The sequence below is a fragment of the Pleurodeles waltl genome, chromosome 1_2, assembly GCF_031143425.1.
Source record: "Pleurodeles waltl isolate 20211129_DDA chromosome 1_2, aPleWal1.hap1.20221129, whole genome shotgun sequence".
In the NCBI taxonomy this organism is placed as follows: Eukaryota; Metazoa; Chordata; class Amphibia; order Caudata; family Salamandridae; genus Pleurodeles; species Pleurodeles waltl.
In genome coordinates this window covers 1,195,031,670-1,195,049,685 of record NC_090437.1, presented here as the reverse complement: position 1 = coordinate 1,195,049,685, position 18,016 = coordinate 1,195,031,670, and the positions used below count along the sequence as shown (strand labels likewise).

Sequence of the window (18,016 nt, the reverse complement as noted above, 5' to 3'; positions counted from 1 at the left end):
GGGCTTGAATACTTGCAGTTTCAATCCCTAATGTAGCAATTTCCTTATTTTGCCACCTTTCTGCAGATCTGCATACTGGGGCTGGAGGAAGCAGTAAGCAATAGTTCCAGGGCTGGAATGCCTTTGAGTCTGCAAACCTACTAACCTGCATGTTTTAAAGATTTTCACCAGCTTCTCTCTAATATTTTCCCATAATAAGAAAGGTTGCACATTTACTCCTGACAATGGCAGAATTAGAACTTCTTCCAGGGTTGGGAAGAAAGTGGCTGGAGGGAAAATTAACTTGCAAATGCTCAACAGATTTTCACATGAGCAAATCTACACATGCGTATTTACCCATGCTAAAATACAGTTCACAAATATTTTATAGGGGTAAGACATATACCATGGGTGCACTTTTGTGACTTTCTTTAAGAATTTGGGGCCACGTGTAGGTAGGTTCAGATTTGCGACCCGCAAATTGCGAGTCGCAAATCCGAATGTAGGATGGTGTCCCTGACACCATCTGTGATTTGCAAGGGCTTCGCAAATGCCCACCTCATGAATAATCATGAGGTGGGTCGCAATTTGCGACCCCCTGGCGAATGGCGGCCCTCACAGGGATGGTGGCCTGCTGGAGACAGCAGACCACCATGTCTGTGACTGCTTTTCAATAAAGCAGTTTTTTTTTTGTAATGCAGCCCGTTTTCCTTAAAGGAAAACGAGATGCATTACAAAAATGAAACGTTTTCGTTTCATTTTTTCAGAGCAGGCAGTGGTCGCCAGGACCACTGCCTGCTCTGAAAAAATCTTTACAGTGACATTCACAATGGGGAAGGGGTCCCATAGGGACCCCTTCCCTTTTGCGAAAGTGTTAGCACCCATTTGAAATGGGTGCAAACTGCGATTGGTTTGCGCCCGCGTTCGTGGTCACAAAACAATCCTACATTGCACTGCGAGTCGCGATTAGGAAGGGAACACCCCTTACTAACTGCGAGTCGCAAACCCATTTTGCAATTCGGTAACCAGGTTACCAAATCGCAAAACTGGATTTGTGCATCGCAATGTGCTTTTTGCACATCGCAAACAGCGAAAGTCGCTGTTTGCGACATGCAAAAAGCTACCTACATGTGGGTCTTGGTCCCTAATTAGGTCTGGTGTTAACAAAGACATTTTGTTTTTATTAAACTTCTATTTCTCTCTCTTTCGGCTGGCTTTACTGTGAGTGATCGCATTCTGCTCTTCCACAAGGAGCAAATTGGCACACAAAGTAGTTTTGTTCAGTGTCAGGAACTACTGTGGCAATCATTGACGTAACGAAACTGGAGGGTGCCCCTTTGCAAAGAACATGGAGGAGCCCCCTCTCCAGACTCACTCAGGGCAGGTGCTGTGTTGAAGGGGCCCCCTGGAGGGCGGCTGCGGGGCCTTTGTTATGCCACTGGTGGCAACATGTGCTTTTAGAGTTCAAAAACCTTTTTTTTTTTTTTTTTTTTTTTTTTTTGCCAGTGTTTATTGTTTTGGGAGCTACCAGGCCCTCAATATTGTAACAAAGTGTTACAAAAGCCATGTCAAAACAAGACACGCATTGATGAAACTAAAAGACTTATAAAAAATGTCAGATCAGTTGGCTTTGTCAGTGTTTGTTTATTTTCATGCGTCCCATAATCGTGTTGAAAATGGTTACGCTGATTTCCCATTAGAAATATTTTTGGGAAATACTAGAATGCATCAACACATTTTACTAAAAGACACTTCATTTGCATCTAATCAGAGCATTCTGGGAGCATTATACTTCGCCTCATAGCCTAAACTTTTCAAACATGTGTATACACGTTTATTTTTTTTTGTACTGGAACCAACGTCATTAGTGAAGTGTGACCTTAAAACATTTATTTACAGCACTCACCCTAATAATGAAGGCTTGCAAATAATGAACCATAAATACAAGTTCGAACAGCATTATCTTTTGGAAACACATTACCTCAACTGCAGAGTTCCACTCTCTGTAAACAGGCAGCCAAAGGGTTTGGGCTGCAGAGGGTTGGGCCTACTTGTCCCAAGGACAAAGTAAACATAAAAACTTGTTGCCCTTGACCCCAAACAAGATGTCCCGGGCGTCGGGCAATAGGAATTCCACATCCCTGTATTCAGACATAGAGCACTGAAAATATACATAGCCACATCTTATTCCGGAATATACACGTAGGGAGTCTAATGGTAGGAAAGGGGGTAAAGAAGGCCGATCACTCTGAAGATTCATGTTCAAGTGTATTGAGGTAATCACGGAAAGGCTGCCATATATCCATGGGCCTGGACGCGGGGGCTGCAAGAGTGCATGGTCTTCACTGACACGGTCGCAGAAAATCATGCTTTGGAGCTAGTCCATAGAGGTTGGGGCTCTACAGTCTCCCCACTGCAGCGCGATCTCACGTTTGGCCAGCAAAAAGGCCATGAGACTAGACGGTGTGTTGGTCCTGGATAGTCTTTAGTGTACCCCAGTAAGGCCTGGAGAGGACTCGGAGTTATATCTGTATGGAGCATGGAGGAGATGTGTCTATAAATAGATGTCCAGTATGTAGAAATTTCAGGGCATGTCCTTGTGGGGTGTGCAAAGTCTGCATCTGGCATATTACACTTAGGGCAATGATCAGACCTGTTAGGGTCGAAGCTAGCTATGGTTTTAGGAGGTAGACAACAATGATGGAGAAACCTGAAATGCAATAATTTATGCATGTGATTAGTCGATATGCGCTGTATCTGGTTACAACAGTATTTCCAAATTTTGTCTGTGATGGGAAAGACCAATTCTTGCGCCAATATCTCTTGTACTCGAATTGTGGTGTCAGACTTAATGGCTTTGCATAACCAGTACAGTTTGGCGACTAATCGCTCCCCATCTACATCTATGATGACGTGTTAGGGGTAGAAACTCCTCAGGGGCCAGCGGGTATGTGGGGAAGATGGGGGCGGAGGTTGTTAAGTATTCTTCAGAAAACAAAGAGATCCATATAGGAGATACTCAGCTCTTCCATATTTAATGGGTTTTGTAAGACATGCCCATCAGGGAAAAGGTCACCTATCGTGAATCGATTATACCGTTGAAGCGTGCATTGAACCAACACTTCCCGTGTAGGAGGGAGCCATGGATTCTAGTACAGGGGGATAGCGGGGCAGTAAAGGGGTCCATCTCCCAAAACTCATTGCAGCCTATGCCAGGCCCAACATGTTGTTGAAACTGCCTGTATATGGCGCCTTTCTAGTGGTATTCCTTTTGGTAGGATTTGAGAATGTAGGAGGCAGTTTAGCTGGTCTCGTTCAGGTTTAAGATACGGGACCCAAGCATCCGGATGGTACTATCTGTGTGAACAGTGGCACTGAGCTGCCAAGTAGCATAGATAAAAACCAGGTACCCCAAATCCCCTGCTATCGAAAGGAAGGGTAAGAGTGTCCCAACTGACAAGGGGGTGACCCTCGACCCATATTAATCATAGGAGTTGACTTCATATTGTATGAAAGAAGGTGAGCAGGAGGGGAATAGGGATGTTCAAGAAAAGATAAAGAAAGTGGGGAAGAACCACCATTTTGATACTTGCTATACAGCCCGCTATAGATAGTGGTGGTTTAATCCACCATGTGACTTACATCTCAAGGTCCATTATTGCTGGCCCATAATTAAGTTGGAGTATTTTGTCTTTATCTCTATGCAAATGAACACCAAGATATTTGGTGTCATCAGTAACCCATCTGAGGGGGAACTCGGCCAGGACCTGTTGGATAGAATCAGTCAACAGAAAGATCTCAGATTTAGGCAATTTATTTGTAGTCTTGATAGTTCCCCAAGTCGGGCGATCTCCTGCATTACTGGAGCAAGGCTGATCGAAGGATGGCATAGAAAAAGCAAGATGTCGCCTGCATAAAGAGATAGCAAGAGAGAGCCATGTGTAAGTTGGAGTCCTCTATGGGAGTGGGAGTCCTGCAGAACACGAACCAAGGGGTCCATTGCAATTATAAATAGGAAAGCTGAAAGAAGGCAACCCTGGCTTGTAGCACGCAGTATAGGGAAGCGGTGAGTAAGCGATCCATTGATCCGTATGCGAGCCACTGGGCCAATGTATAGTAGTACGATTAATGATATGAATAGGGGATGGATGCCCAGTCTGCTCAGCACAGCCTTCAAAAAAATATGACCACTCCTTAACATCATCTAATGACATCCACAGAAATAATGAGCATAATGAAGTCTACCCTGACAGATCTCTAACCCTCTTGCCTCGCACCCACGCCTGCTCGTGTCTATAAGACCTTAGAAAAGATGACTCGACGAGGGATCATCAAGGTGGACTGCAACCTACAAGAACATCATAAAGAGACTTGCAGAGATGATCAAGCTGCCAGCATACTACTAAACATAAAATTCACATCTGTACCCCCACACCTCTTCATCCATTACACCACTAAGCGATGCGTCCTATAACATGATAACCGCACCTCTGTGATCATCATGCATGTCATGGCAACCCTTACCACACACAGAGGATCAAATCAAGACACCAGCCTAACCACCTACCATACATCGCACAGCAAGCTACCCGTATGGGTAAGCCGCTCAGTGCCCACATAGGGGTAATAAGTGCTACATAAACATTACAACACAATACTACTGCAGGTGTGTCATTACTATTGAATGTTCCTGACTGTCAACCCCCATTAAACAGCAGAATTGAGGACTACTGGAACATGACAATTCTCCTTCATTCCTGTGTTAACTCAGATTTAATATTTTGGACCTCAAAGTTCAATTTTTCTTGTAAATTATGGGTAGAAGATTGTGTTTACAAATGAAAAATGCTCCCATCAATAATTTTGCTTTGTTGACAGCAGCAGTGAAGGCTTTAAATATAATTTTTTCCAGTTACCTTTTCTGTCATAGTGCAGCCTTCCCGGCCATTCGAAGCGCTATGAGAATAACTCATACAGCAGAACCCAGTCCTAATGTGTCATATTCATTAATCACTGAAATTAACCCATGCAAGAGGATAGGGTGATAATAGTCAAATGAACCCCTCGGGTGCCGTGGACGAGGTGGTTACGCCCGCTGCCATGGTGCTCTGGGGCCAGGGATGTAACCACCTTGTCCAGCAATGGGCCACCGGGGAAAGCGATAGCGCTCCCCCAGAGGGCCTCGCACCCCTCCACCATGGGAAGGAATGGAAGGGGAATCGATTCCCTTTCCACCCAAACACCCCCTGACCCCCCCCCCCCAGTGATGTCTGATGACGTCAGCGCCCAATCGCGCACTGACCTCATCAGAGGGCGCCTCCCATTGCGCTTGAAGCATGCTTCCAACTCGATCCGAGGAGAAACAGATTAGTTTCTCCTCGGTATGTGGGCAGTTGAGGTCAGAGGCATGAAAAGGGAAAGAAAGGCTTTTCCTGCAGGAATGCCCACTAGACACCAGGGAGTTTTTTTTTTCGTTTACTAGTATAAGGGAATTGACCCCTTAGGCAAGGGTCGCTCCCCAGGGGGCAATTTTGTAATTAGGCCTTTTCTGCTCCCCCGGGGGCAGATCAGCCCATATTAATTAGGCCGATATGCCCCCATGGGGGTCAGAAGCCACTGGACACCAGGGATTTTTTTTTTTTTTTTACACTCATAAGGGGAGTGACCCCGGGGGGCAATTATTTTATTAGGCCTTTTCTGCACCCCCTGGGGGCAGATCGGCCTTTATTAATTAGGGGGGCAGAAGCCACTAGACACAAGGGATTATTTTTTTTGTTTACATTGATAAGGGGAGCAACCCCCTAGGCAAGGGTCGCTCCTCTGAGGGGGCAAATTGCAGATTGGCCTATTTTTATCGGGCCAATTTGCCCCTAAGGGGAGCAGAAACCACTAGACGCCAGGGATTTTGTTTTTTTTTGCAACAATTTCAAAAAAGGGGAGCGACCCCTTAGGCACAGGTCACTCCATGGGTGGCAAATTTATTTAAGGCCATTTCTGCCCCCCTTGGGGGCAGATTGGCCTATTTTAATTAGGCCGATCTGCCCCCCGAGGGAGGCAGAAACCACTAAGCACTAGGAATTTTTTATTTTATTTTACACATGGGGAGCGACCCCTCAGGCAAGGGTCGCTTCCCTGGGGGCAAATTTATTTTAGGCTATTTCTGTCCCCCTTGGGGAAAGATAGTCCTATTTCTATAAGGCCCATCTGCTCCTAGGGGGGCAGAAAGACCACCAGACACCAGGGAAGAATTTAAAAATTAAAATAAGAAAAATTGTTGGGTTATAGCCATACCCCCACCCCAAATAAATGGGGACAAACTTGTTCTGCCCACCGGTGGGCAGATGGGGCAACTACCCCCGATCCACTCCCCGGGGGGGGGGGGGGCAGGGGAGGGGGAGGAGAGGCAGAAAGCCTACTAGATGTAAGGGAATTAAAAAAAAAAATAAGAAGAAGAATGCCCCCAGCCCAACTGAAGGGGGGTAACAGTCTTTCAGCTCTCCACCCGCACACTAAAACATCTTATCTCACAGCAAGCAAGAGGACATTTGATTATTTTGGGTTTTGGTTTCACATTTGGGCCATGAGAGCTTGACTAACTCTCAAAATCGTCCCACTTGGAATGGTGAGGGCTGCACTTTTTGGACTCTAGGACGTTGCCTTGTAGAAAAATCTACGAGACCTAGACACATCTGAAAACTAAACTTCTGGGTGAGTCCAGGGTGGTGTGTTTCACATGCACCCCGCACCATCTCCTTACCCACAATGCCCTGCAAACCTCCAACTTTGCTGGAAATCACACATTTTTCCCACATTTGTGTGATGGAACCTTCCGGAATCTGCAGAAATCCACAAAATTCCTACCACCCAGCATTATTGCATCTATACCAATAAAAATGCTGCCCCACTTTTCAGCCTAAAAATGTTTTTATTCAAACTGCCCTTTTGGACCTGCTTTTGTCCCCATCCCCCCCTCATTTTCGAGATGTTTTTGGCTCTTCCCTGTCACAGGCACTTGGCCCACCTACACAAGTGAGGTATCATTTTTACCGGGAGACTGAGGGAAACGGGGGGTAGGAAGTTTGTACCGGTGCGGTGATCCCACACAGAAATGTGGGAAAAATGTGATATTTAAGCTAAATTTGAGTTTTGCTGAGGATTCTGGGTAAGAAAACACTGGGGGATCCACGCAAATCACACCCCCCTGGAGTCCCTCGGGTGTCTAGTTTTCAGAAATGTTTAGGTTTGGTAGGTTTCACTATATGGCTGCTGAGCCCTGGACCAAAAACGCTGATGCCCCCCAGCAAAAACAGGTAGTTTTGTATTTCATAATTTTGATGTGTCCACATAGTGTTTTGGGGCATTTCCTTTTGCGGATACTAGGCCTACCCACACCAGTGAGGTACCATTTTTAATCGGAGACTTGGGGGAATGCTGAATGGAAGGAAATTTGTGGCTCCTCTCAGATTCCAGAACCTTCTATCACCGAAATGTGAGGATAAAGTGTTTTGTTGCCAAAATTTGAGGTTTGCAAAGGATACTGGGTAATGGTGAGAGACCCACAAGTCACCCCATCTTGGATTCCCCTCGGTGTCTAGTTTTCAGAAATGCATGGGTTTGGTAGGTTTTCCTGGGTGCCGGCTGAGCTAGAGGCCAAACTCCACAGCTAGGCACTTTCCAAAAAACATGTCAGATTTCAATGTAAAAATGTGATGTGTCCATGTTGCATTTACTGTGGTAGGCATTAGGCCTACCCACGCAAATGAGGTACCATTTTTATCAGGAGACTTGGGGGACCACAGAATAGAAGAACAAGTGTTTTTGCTCCTAGTCTTTTCTCTACATTTTTTCCTTCCAAATGTAAGACAGTGTGTAAAAAAGACGACTATTTGAGAAATACCCTGTCATTCACATGCTAGAATGGGGACCCCGGAATTCACAGATGTGCAAATAACCACTGCTTCTCAACACCTTATCTTGTGCCCATTTTGAAACTACAAAGATTTCCTTGAGATCTATTTTTCACTCTTTATATTTCACCAAATGAATTGCTGTATACCCGGTATACAATGAAAACCCACTGCAAGGTGCAGCTCCTTTACTGGCTCTGGGTACCTAGGGTTCTTGATGAACCTACCAGCCCTATATATCCCCTTAACCAGAAGAGTCCAGCAGACGTAACGGTTTATTACTTTTGAGACTCTGACATCGCAGGAAAAAGTGACAGAGTAAAACGGGGAGAAAATGGCTTTTTTTCCACCTCAATTTCAATATTTTTTTATTTCAGCTGTTATTTTTGTAGGAAAACCTTGTAGGAGCTACACAAATGACCCCTTGCTAAATTCAGAATTTTGTCTACTTTTCCGAAAAGTTTAGCTGTGCGGGATCCAGCATTGGATTCACACCCATTTCTCTCACTAACTGGAAGGAAGCTGAAAGCACAAAAAAAAAAAAAAAAAAAAGTAAAAATGGGGTATGTCCCAGTAAAATGCGAAAATTGTGTTGAAAAATTTGATTTTCTGATTCAAGTCTGCCTGTTCCTGAAAGCTGGGAAGATGGTGATTTTAGCACCACAAACCCTTTGTTGGTGCCATTTTCAGGTAAAAACCACAAACCTTCTTCTGCAGCCCTTTTTTTTTCCTTTTTTTTTTTTTTTAAACAAATGTTTTGCTGTATTTAGGCTTATTTCTTGGTCTCCTCCAAGGGAACCCACAAACTCTCGGTACCTCTAGAATCCCTAGGATGTTGGAAAAAAGGACGCAAATTTGCATGGGTAATGGACAAAAAGTTATGAGGGCTTAAGCGCGAAATGCCCCAAACAGCCAAAAAAAGGCTTGGCAGCTGAAGGGGGAAAAGGCCTGGCAGCCGAGGGGTTAAAGAACTAGCTTTTCTAAATATATTTGATAAGTGTTTAGCAAACGGAATAAGTACACAGTAATAGTTAAGGTTAATACGCGTTTTGTGACTGCGATCACAGATTATCATTTTCTTCATTTTAAAATTTAGCGCAAAACGGAACCCAAAGGAGTAGCGGAGCCCTGCACACACTTTAAAACAATGCACAATAAACCCGTAAAGTGAGAACTGATAAAGGCACAAATAATATACACCAAAAACAGGTGGGGGGACTGCTGTTCTCGATTTCAACAGGACTGAAAGAGAGTTGGCATAGATATACTTCCCAATAACTTGCCTTGTCTCTCCAACACCCCCACCCCGACCCTCCCGCCCACCGCCTCCGCCCCCCGGCCACACTTCTGTGGCTTTGAGTGGCTAACGGGCAGCTTTCAATAACAGGAAGCATGGAGTCCTCCAAATGTGCTCGAGACTGAAGCACTGGCATAGCAAGGGAGTGATGGACCGTAATAAAAGCACGGTAGTGGATACCAGCATTGTGATTCGTCAGTAAAAAACATACATAACTGGCGAGCAGATGCCCGGTGCCACTGCACCTGCTGCACTATTGGTAGCCACACCCCCGAGACTCGTACAGCAGGACGGCACGATGATTACGATGTCAGGAGACACTTTTGACCAACCGTTCCCAACAGGTGGGCAGCTTCCATCTGTGCAGCAGGTGCAGTGCCACCGGGGTACAGAGGCGCCCACTGAACCAGGTCTATTTGATCATTTAAACAGTAGCCAGTGGGTACACTTACTGCCTCGCACTAGAGCACGTGACACACTGGCCAGGCAAGTGGTCCCGCGCAGTGATTTAAATGGAAATGTAGAAGCGCTGGTACTCACCAACCAGAGTACCTACCTCTCTGCTCCCTGGAAGCGCCGGTACTCTCCCTTCCAATGCAGCAGTGCTGAGAAGTGCAGGTGCTCTCCCTTGCAATTTAAAGAAGTGAGGGAACTGAGTGCCGGAGAGTACCTGCCCATTTAAAGCACCGGACCTGCCAAAGAAATGCCCCCCCCTGCCCCCCCCCCCCCCCCCCCCCCCCGGGCTAGTATAAAGACTCCGCGCCACCGGGGGCCACAGCGCGGGGCTTACCTCGGCCTTGCCGTAGTGGTCCAGCAGCGAGGGCAGCAGCGGGAGGATCAGCGTGAACCCCAGCAGGTCGACCAGCAGCGCCAGGAACACCGCGGCGGTCACGCGGCCGGAGCCCTCCTCGCGCCGGGGCGTGCTCTTCACGGGCTCCCGGGCCCTCAGCCCCTCCGCCGGCGCCATGCTCCTCTGCGCCTCCTGCAACGGCAGCCACACGCGTCAGCCTTTTATGCTCCCAGAGACCCCCCTTCCAACAGAATAAACGCCACACTTCCCCACCCTCACTTCCTCTCCGCGTTGTGCAAGGGGCCGGGGGCAACCGTCGCCTCTGAGTTTATTACCTCAGCTCTGTCGTAAACTTGGATTTGTCCAAGAAATGGGGTGCGCTCATGTGGGTGCTTTTTTCCTTTTTATTAGTTTTGTTCTTACAGTTTGCAGACTGTCGAGGGAGCTCAAGTTATGATACAGCACATCTGCGCTTGTAGTTTTACACTGGAAGAAATTTGCATATTTGATAAGGAAGAAGACGGTAGAAAACGTGTGGGGTGGGGTTACACGGGAATGGCTTCATCAAGTTCTAAAAAGCGCAATGACTGATGACTGGCACCCTGCACAACAGACCAAACAGAAATACGTTTTTAGATTGCAAATGATAAACTGTGCACCCTCAAGAGGCAGAGCTCAGAGTAAGGAATGAGCTCAAAAAACACTGAGTGCACTACACAGCTGGTGGCTGCGCTGTGTGCACACCACACCCTACACTTACAAATGCTGAATTAAATATGTGTCTAAATGATGTCAGCATATCGCCTCTTCTGTCTGTATGGGATAAAGTACCCACTGCCATACATTATAAACGATATTGCAAGTCACCCAGGAGTTTCCTGTCCTTATAGAGGAGCAAGGCCTAAGGCAGAACTCCTTTGTAAGGTTATGGACTCTGAGGCGACTTACCCTATCTTTATCATGTACGCCAGGGAGTACTTTATCCCATATATTACATGCCCACCACCTCCCATCACCTTTCCCACAAACCACTAAAAACCTTGGCGCGTAGCTCTTTCTTTTGAAAGAGTAAACATGTTTGCAAAGATGAAGAATACAAATGAAACTTCTGGTGCAAAATTAAACACCTCAAAAACTTGTCAGATATTTGTTGCAAACAAATATTAAAAACAGTTCAATACAAGTCTTAAAAAAAAAAAAGAATAAAAGTTACTGTAGCTCAGAAAGTGTAGAAACAACATGAAAGATTCTAGATTTTCCTCTGCCTAATGAGTGCATAAAATAAACATGTTCTCTCTGCTTCTCATCGTAAATTAAAAATATAGCAGAAGAAAGAAAAGCAACGTTCCGTTTTGATTGCTTTAAACCTCTGCTTTCATTACCTTATGCGACCTGACCTGCCTTTGACCTCGGCTGCTGGCAGCAGGCATGGTGAAGTCGGAACTAGTGCAATAACTTATAATGGTCGACTCCTGAGGACGACTGGGTGCGTCACAAGTCACTGCTTTTAAGCAAGTCAGAGAAAGGCATTTATTTATTTATACAGTGGTTACAGAATCCAGTGTATTATGTATGCTATATAAACTCTTTATATGTAAACTGGTCTAAAGTGAATTATGTTTATATTCGGTAAAGTGCACCGTCCTTCCATAGAGGACCATGTTGGCGCTATTCGACCACATATAAAATAAAGACATTAATGGATAGGGTAAGGAGGAAAGGACAGTAGGGGGCGGTCTAGCCGCGATATTATAACAGGCACCGCCGATGTGGACAGAATCTGCATACGAACCACAAACGGCACACAGTACAAACAAGGACGCCTGGTGCTTTGGCCAAAATCTACACCACTACAGGCTAGGCACTGCATGGTACAGGAGCCGGGCACTGCGGGCTCTCCCAAGGCCATACCCTGCACTGCTTCAGGCTCGGTACGGCATGGTACTGGAGCCCGGAATTGCGGGATGTCCCAAGGACATTATCTGCACCACTCCCGGATCGATACTGCATGGTACTGGAGCTGGGCACTAAGGGCTCCCCGAAGGCCATAACCTGGACCGCTTCAGGCTCGGTACAGCATGGTACTAGAGCCGGGCACTATGGGCTCTCCCAAGGCCATAACCTGCACCACTCCAGGCTCGGTACTGCAGGGTACTGGAGCCGGGCACTGTGGTATCCCCAAGGCCATAACCTGCACCACTCCAGGCTCGGTACAGCATGGTACTGGGGCCGGGCACTGCATGCTCTCCCGAGGCCATAACCCGCACCACTCCAGGCTCGGTACTGCATGGTACTGGAGTCCGGTACTGCGGGCTCTCCCGCCATGGCTTGCATAATGAGGTACATTCGAGGGACAAGACGCACAAACCGAAACTGCAGGTTTATACTATTTTCAAAGTGTAATTATAACTTCCCTTTAGCTCTCAAGTTGAAGTGAAAATAAAATTTTTTTTTCGAAGATGAAACATAAGCATCCTGCTAGAGGCACAGCGCAAACACTCTCTACGGTTCCTCTGTTCGCGGCTTCCTTACTCTGCGGGCAGGGTACAGAGCTACGGCGCCTAGGCGCTACAGACTTCAGGTTGATGCTACCTGGCACGGCCTTCCTCGCATGCAGGTGGTCGTGGGGTGATGTCTCGCAGGGGTACGGGGGCTTGGGTACTAACCCGCTGAACGACAGTGGTTTAAGCCACCCTCTGCAGAGGGTGCATCCAGCAGGCCTCGGTTTCCAACACGTTAGAGGGCTCAGCTGGTCTGTGTGCCAGCTGCACAGCATTGCAACCAACACGCTGGTCACAGCTTCCAGCCCTATAAGAGAGTTCAGTGACTTGGTCTATCTGTAGCACAGATCCAGGTCTACTCTACAAGTCACAAACTCCAGTCTTATTAAAATGGATCATGGCGTTATGCTGTTGAGACCTGCATGTATCTGCAGTGGGTCATTCTGAGTTCTTGCAGGGCCAACTCAAGCTGCCATTCTTCTCGGAGCGATAACACGAGTACAACAGAGTTGGGTATTATGTGCCATCTATTTGTGTTGTTTGCTATATGCATGGTTATTATTCAGATATCATACAGTGGGTTTTGTATACTGTGCATTCAGGAAACATGTCATGTACTTGCCCTCTGAAGACAGGAAGCATCACCTGCTGCGTCGGGATCTACACACATTGGTGAACTGTCGGAAGAAACGGGTTTGCCTGGTAAAACTGATTGTCAATGTGCACCACATACGAATCTATCTTCAGCCCTTAGTCACCTCAGCATTCAAGCAAAGGTAATTACATGGATGGTACGATCGTTCAGGCCTGTCGTACCTTCACCAAGACACCCAGGGCCGGATTTAGAGTTTAGTAAATGGATCACTCCTTCTCACATTTGACAGAGATCCATCTGTCTTATTTCAAATGTGTTATATCGTAAGGTACTTCATATCAGTCACAGTTGTGACAGAGTACCCATCTGCCAAACTCTTAATAGGGCTCTTAATTACTAAAAAATAAAACCGTCAGTGTTAACCGACAGCTGTCAGGGCTCTGACCCTCTATTCCTTTGTTCACTCCAGGCAAACTACTCTTGAGAGAGACCTGGGGACAGTGTCCTTTGGTTCGGGGCTCTTGCTCCTAGTTAAAGGTAGGGTGACCAGACTTCCCGGATTTCCCCGGACAGTCCCGGTTTTTAGAGGATTGTCCCGGTGTCCCGTCGCTTCTCCTAATTTTAAATAAATGTCCCGTTTTTTGGGACAAAGGTCAGATTATTAAATAAAGTCAGATCATCTAGGGAAGGATAAGTTAAAGACGCCTACAAAGTATGAAATAATTAAAGTAATGTATCTGTTACTGTCAGGCAACACAGGCCCCTGTCTGCTCCCATCAGAGAGAGGGAGTGGAAAGCAGAGAGAGGCTGGTAGGGGGCGGTTTGTGGGTGCAGGGTGGGAGGTCAAGCCATAGTTAATTTTATGTATGTAGTCTTGTAAGTGTGTATGTGTGTGTGTGTGTGTACACACACACACACACACACACACACACACACGCGTGCGTATAGGCACACATTCACAAAGCTACGCAAAAAAAACGGGACAGGCCAGATATAAAAGTGAGAGTAAAGTCTTTAGTCCTTCTTCTATGTCTGTCCGGTCCCGGTTTTTGCTCCTCAAAATCTGGTCACCCTATCTGTGCGTGACAATGAGCTACTCTGCTGCCCCCGAGATTGTGCTCGCCAGCGTGTGTGGTAAGTGAGGCCATTGCTGGTGAGGAAGATGTGGGGGTCGGATTAGTCATGTAATGCAGGATCCCAAATATGGCCAATCCAATGGTGGGCAGCACCTGAGAAGGTCACACGAGCATGGTGCCCCCTTAGTGTGTCCGCACTTCTGCAGCCCAACCATCACATTACAGAACTGACGAGTCGTACACCCGACAGGACTATTTTGTGATAAACGCCCACAAAGGTTACTGCCCGGTGACATATGTGGCTCTACAGCTTATGTAGCTGTGGAGAGAAGAATCGTAAAATCTATACTTACAAATGCATACTTACCTTGACAACATTTTGGTAGTCGATATTCTTGATACAATATTTTTGCAGCACAATAGTTTTGTGTTTGCTAGCCTGACATAAAACTGCAGACCAGCCTGGCTGTGGGTCATGGGTCCCTCTGAGTTGCTTTGCTAGCTCTCTCTAGTTATTTGGCAACAGGTACCAATATCCTCTAGACAAGTGGTTCCCAATTTTGCTTAGAACTACGACCCACTGTTTAGAATGACAAACGGTCACAACCCACCCACCTTTAATGGGCATAAGGAGGGGTAATTTTTCAGTGTAACTAAAGCATTGTGTGGTAGCGGGCTGTCATTTACATACAACACTTTTTTATTGCAATGGTCACTAACTTTGCAAAGACATACACTTTAACCGATAAACTATATAGCAATCAGCACTCAAATGACAATGTGTGGATATGGGGTTGCTGTAAATATTTATCATTTGGGCATCATCAATTAAAGGGGCCTTATTTTTTTGACCCTATTGAAATCTCTGTTTCCAGCACACTTCAGAATTACAAAAATACTTTATTTTTGCTTTCCTAACTGCTTTCAGTTAATTTACTGATATTTACATCTTGTTGTGCCTTGCAAAAGAACGACACCCCAAGACTGTCACATAATTCACTTTAAACCCCCATCTCATCTTTCCAGTCAGAGAAAGAAAAACAAACACCAATCCCATGCCAAAAGAATAGGCAGAAACTTGTCAGAAGACATAGCATCATATTTGATCTCCGTAGTTGAAGCATCGAAAATGTGACAAGATGAACACAGTATTTAAAGGTATCTTTATCTATTGCTCAGACTTTCCCGACCCACCAAAAATCGACATCTGAACATGAATGCACACTTCATATTAAAGAGATACAAGTCTATTGGCTTTGCCTTTAATTGTTTACTGTTGTCAGAAGTTTAGCAACAGCTCTGTTCAGTAACTAAAAGTCAAATTCAGCTAAAATATGTATATATGTATCCTCATCTATTTCAACATCACAAAACACAATGTAGTCATTGCTCATTTGTAGCATGTAGTTGGAAACAGCCACTTCATACAGTATGGGGCTCTGGACTGAAAGGTACCATTTGGGGTGGATGATGCAGAATGAATCAGAAATTGACAGAAGCAGCAACGCAGGTAGTTCATTGAGAAGTTAGGTCTTCAGTTTGTTTCAAATTCCGAGGGCACGCGCATCTCACAGGGTTGGGGGGAGGGAGCACCACAGTGATATAGCCAAGACTGAGAGGCGGATTCCTGCAACTTTCAAGAAGTTGATGTTTTTTGACAGAAGTTGTCTAAACCGCCTGCGTTTGGTGGTCCTAAGCTTGAGTTGTGAAGGGACTTAGTAGTAAATGGCTGTGTGGGTGATGCAGAGAAACATGAATTTTGACAGAGCCATCCACTGGTAACTAGTGTAACTCAGCTGGTTGGATTCTGGAGCTTTAGAGTGAAATGACTCCTAGACATCAAGAGGGAGTGTGGTGTTTTACGATAGTCCTAGCCCTGTAATCACGCTTACATCCTGTTCCTCATGTTTGTTTGTAAATGTGTATGTACACATAAGACATAATAAAAGTCACACCTGTTGTAGGATATCACATATTACCTTTTATTGGCGGAAGTCAACTAGCTGCACAAGAGAACACCAACTCATAAAGGTGGTTACAAGAAAGCACAAGGACTACAATACAGTAATTCAGCAAAATGATAAGTTGTGTAATGTCCATCCCAAAGTTCTCCTTGAAGCACTAGTTAGCAGAGCGAGTACCATAGAAAAGACTCCACCAGTACTTTGGTCACAGCCAAACTAATATGTTTGAACATACTCCACCAGAGAGGATGAAAGAATTGAGGAAACATGGAGGGCGTAGATTAAAGCCAAAGACCCTCGTTTCAAAATGCAATAAATCCAGGTCTTTCTCACCCTGTATCTAGATGTGGCTTGTGGATGTGTTTAACGCTTTCTTTGTATAAATGTTTTTTTACATCCTCTAGGTCAGTGGTTCTTAACCTGTTGAGTTATGTGGACTCCCACGTAATCATTTCTGGAACCCAGGGACCTCCACTGAGTCATTACTGGAACTCAGGGGCTCCGGCCTAAACAATTTCAATGATTTAAACTGCAAAATAGCTTACAAAAATACAGAAACAAACATTCATCAAACAAATACACAATGATAAAATATTTAATTTAGTTCACAAACAAATATGAAAAAATCCAACTCTTCATTTTAATAGGAAGGTTGAACTTTTCTAAATTCAATTGAGTCCATTCATCGTCCATACTACATTCAGTTTGATGGACTTGTAATGTTGACAAAATTATTGAGCATACCAACTTAATTTTAAGCCTCTAATTTCAATTTTTTCACATTTACAGAATGTCCTTTTTAATTTATATACGCTTTATGAATGGGTTAATATTATTCTATTTTCTAAGCAGTCACTGCCGCCTCTGAGTAGGTGTTGCGGACCCTCCTGGGGTCCCCGGACCACAGGTTAAGAACCACTGTTCTAGGCTGTCGAGCTTTCTAGGCTGGCACAAGAGGAACCATAAGAATACTCTCCAAGACATGAGGAATACTCTGTCGCTTTGGATGAACATAGAAATTTGGATGTCAGGGCGGCTCTTAATGGGCCAGATGTACAAAGCAGTTTTTCCATCGCAAGCGCTCTAATTCAGTGTTTGCAACAAAAAATGTTGCTTTTAGCAATGCACTAATCACATTTTAGAAGTCGGTTGCTTTTTACCAACTCTTAAAATGGGTCTGGAAATGGATAAGGAATTGCTATCTGGAAGGGGGGTGCTGTGGGTGTCTTTTCCAAATAACGGTTCTTATCCATGTGAATTAAAGGTTTAGGACAAAATAGTGGCTGTAGCCCATTGAAAAGTTACTGACTCAGAAGTTGGGGGGAGTAACCTATTCGCAAAAGGGACGGTGTCCATCAGGGACTCCTTCCCCGCTGGGAATGTTAAAATAAAAACGTTTCTTTGGGAATAGGCAGTGGTTCAGGCGATGACTGCAAACTCACACAAACCAACCAAAAAAGTAAACTTGTCCTTTTACATGCAGACTGCCTTCCTTTACGGAAAACAGGCTCCATTTTAATAAAATGTTTACTTTATTGAAAAACAATCAGAAACATGCCGGTCTGCTATCACAAGCAGGCCACCTTGCCTGTGATGGACTCCAATGAAAGTGAGTCGCAATTTGCGACCTACCTCGTGAATATTCATGAGGTAGGTCAGATTGAGACACACTGAGATTCGGAATTTTAAGAACCGAACATAGGTCAGTTCTGAAAATTCTTTTAATCTGCACAAAAATACTGGTCGCAAATTGCGACCAGTATTCTGCGACCAGTAAATTGTACTTCTGGCCCCAGGTCATAAAGTGAGTTGATTAAGAGGTTGCTAGTAGTAGGAAGCGGGCGTTTCAGTACTAAACAAGGGCTATGCATAAGAGTAAGTGGGATGGATAAAGGAGTCACGTTATG

At 45.2% G+C, this 18,016-nt stretch overlaps 1 protein-coding gene across 1 annotated transcript in view; it reads right to left on the bottom strand.

The window, feature by feature from the left end:
- MFSD10 (major facilitator superfamily domain containing 10) overlaps positions 1-18,016 on the bottom strand; it is a 172,558-nt gene that overhangs the window by 136,200 nt on the left and 18,342 nt on the right. The window contains exon 2 of the mRNA XM_069203516.1: positions 9,974-10,165. Coding sequence (XP_069059617.1) covers positions 9,974-10,150 — 177 coding nt within the window. The 5' untranslated portion in view covers positions 10,151-10,165. The remainder of the gene's footprint in view (positions 1-9,973; positions 10,166-18,016) is intronic.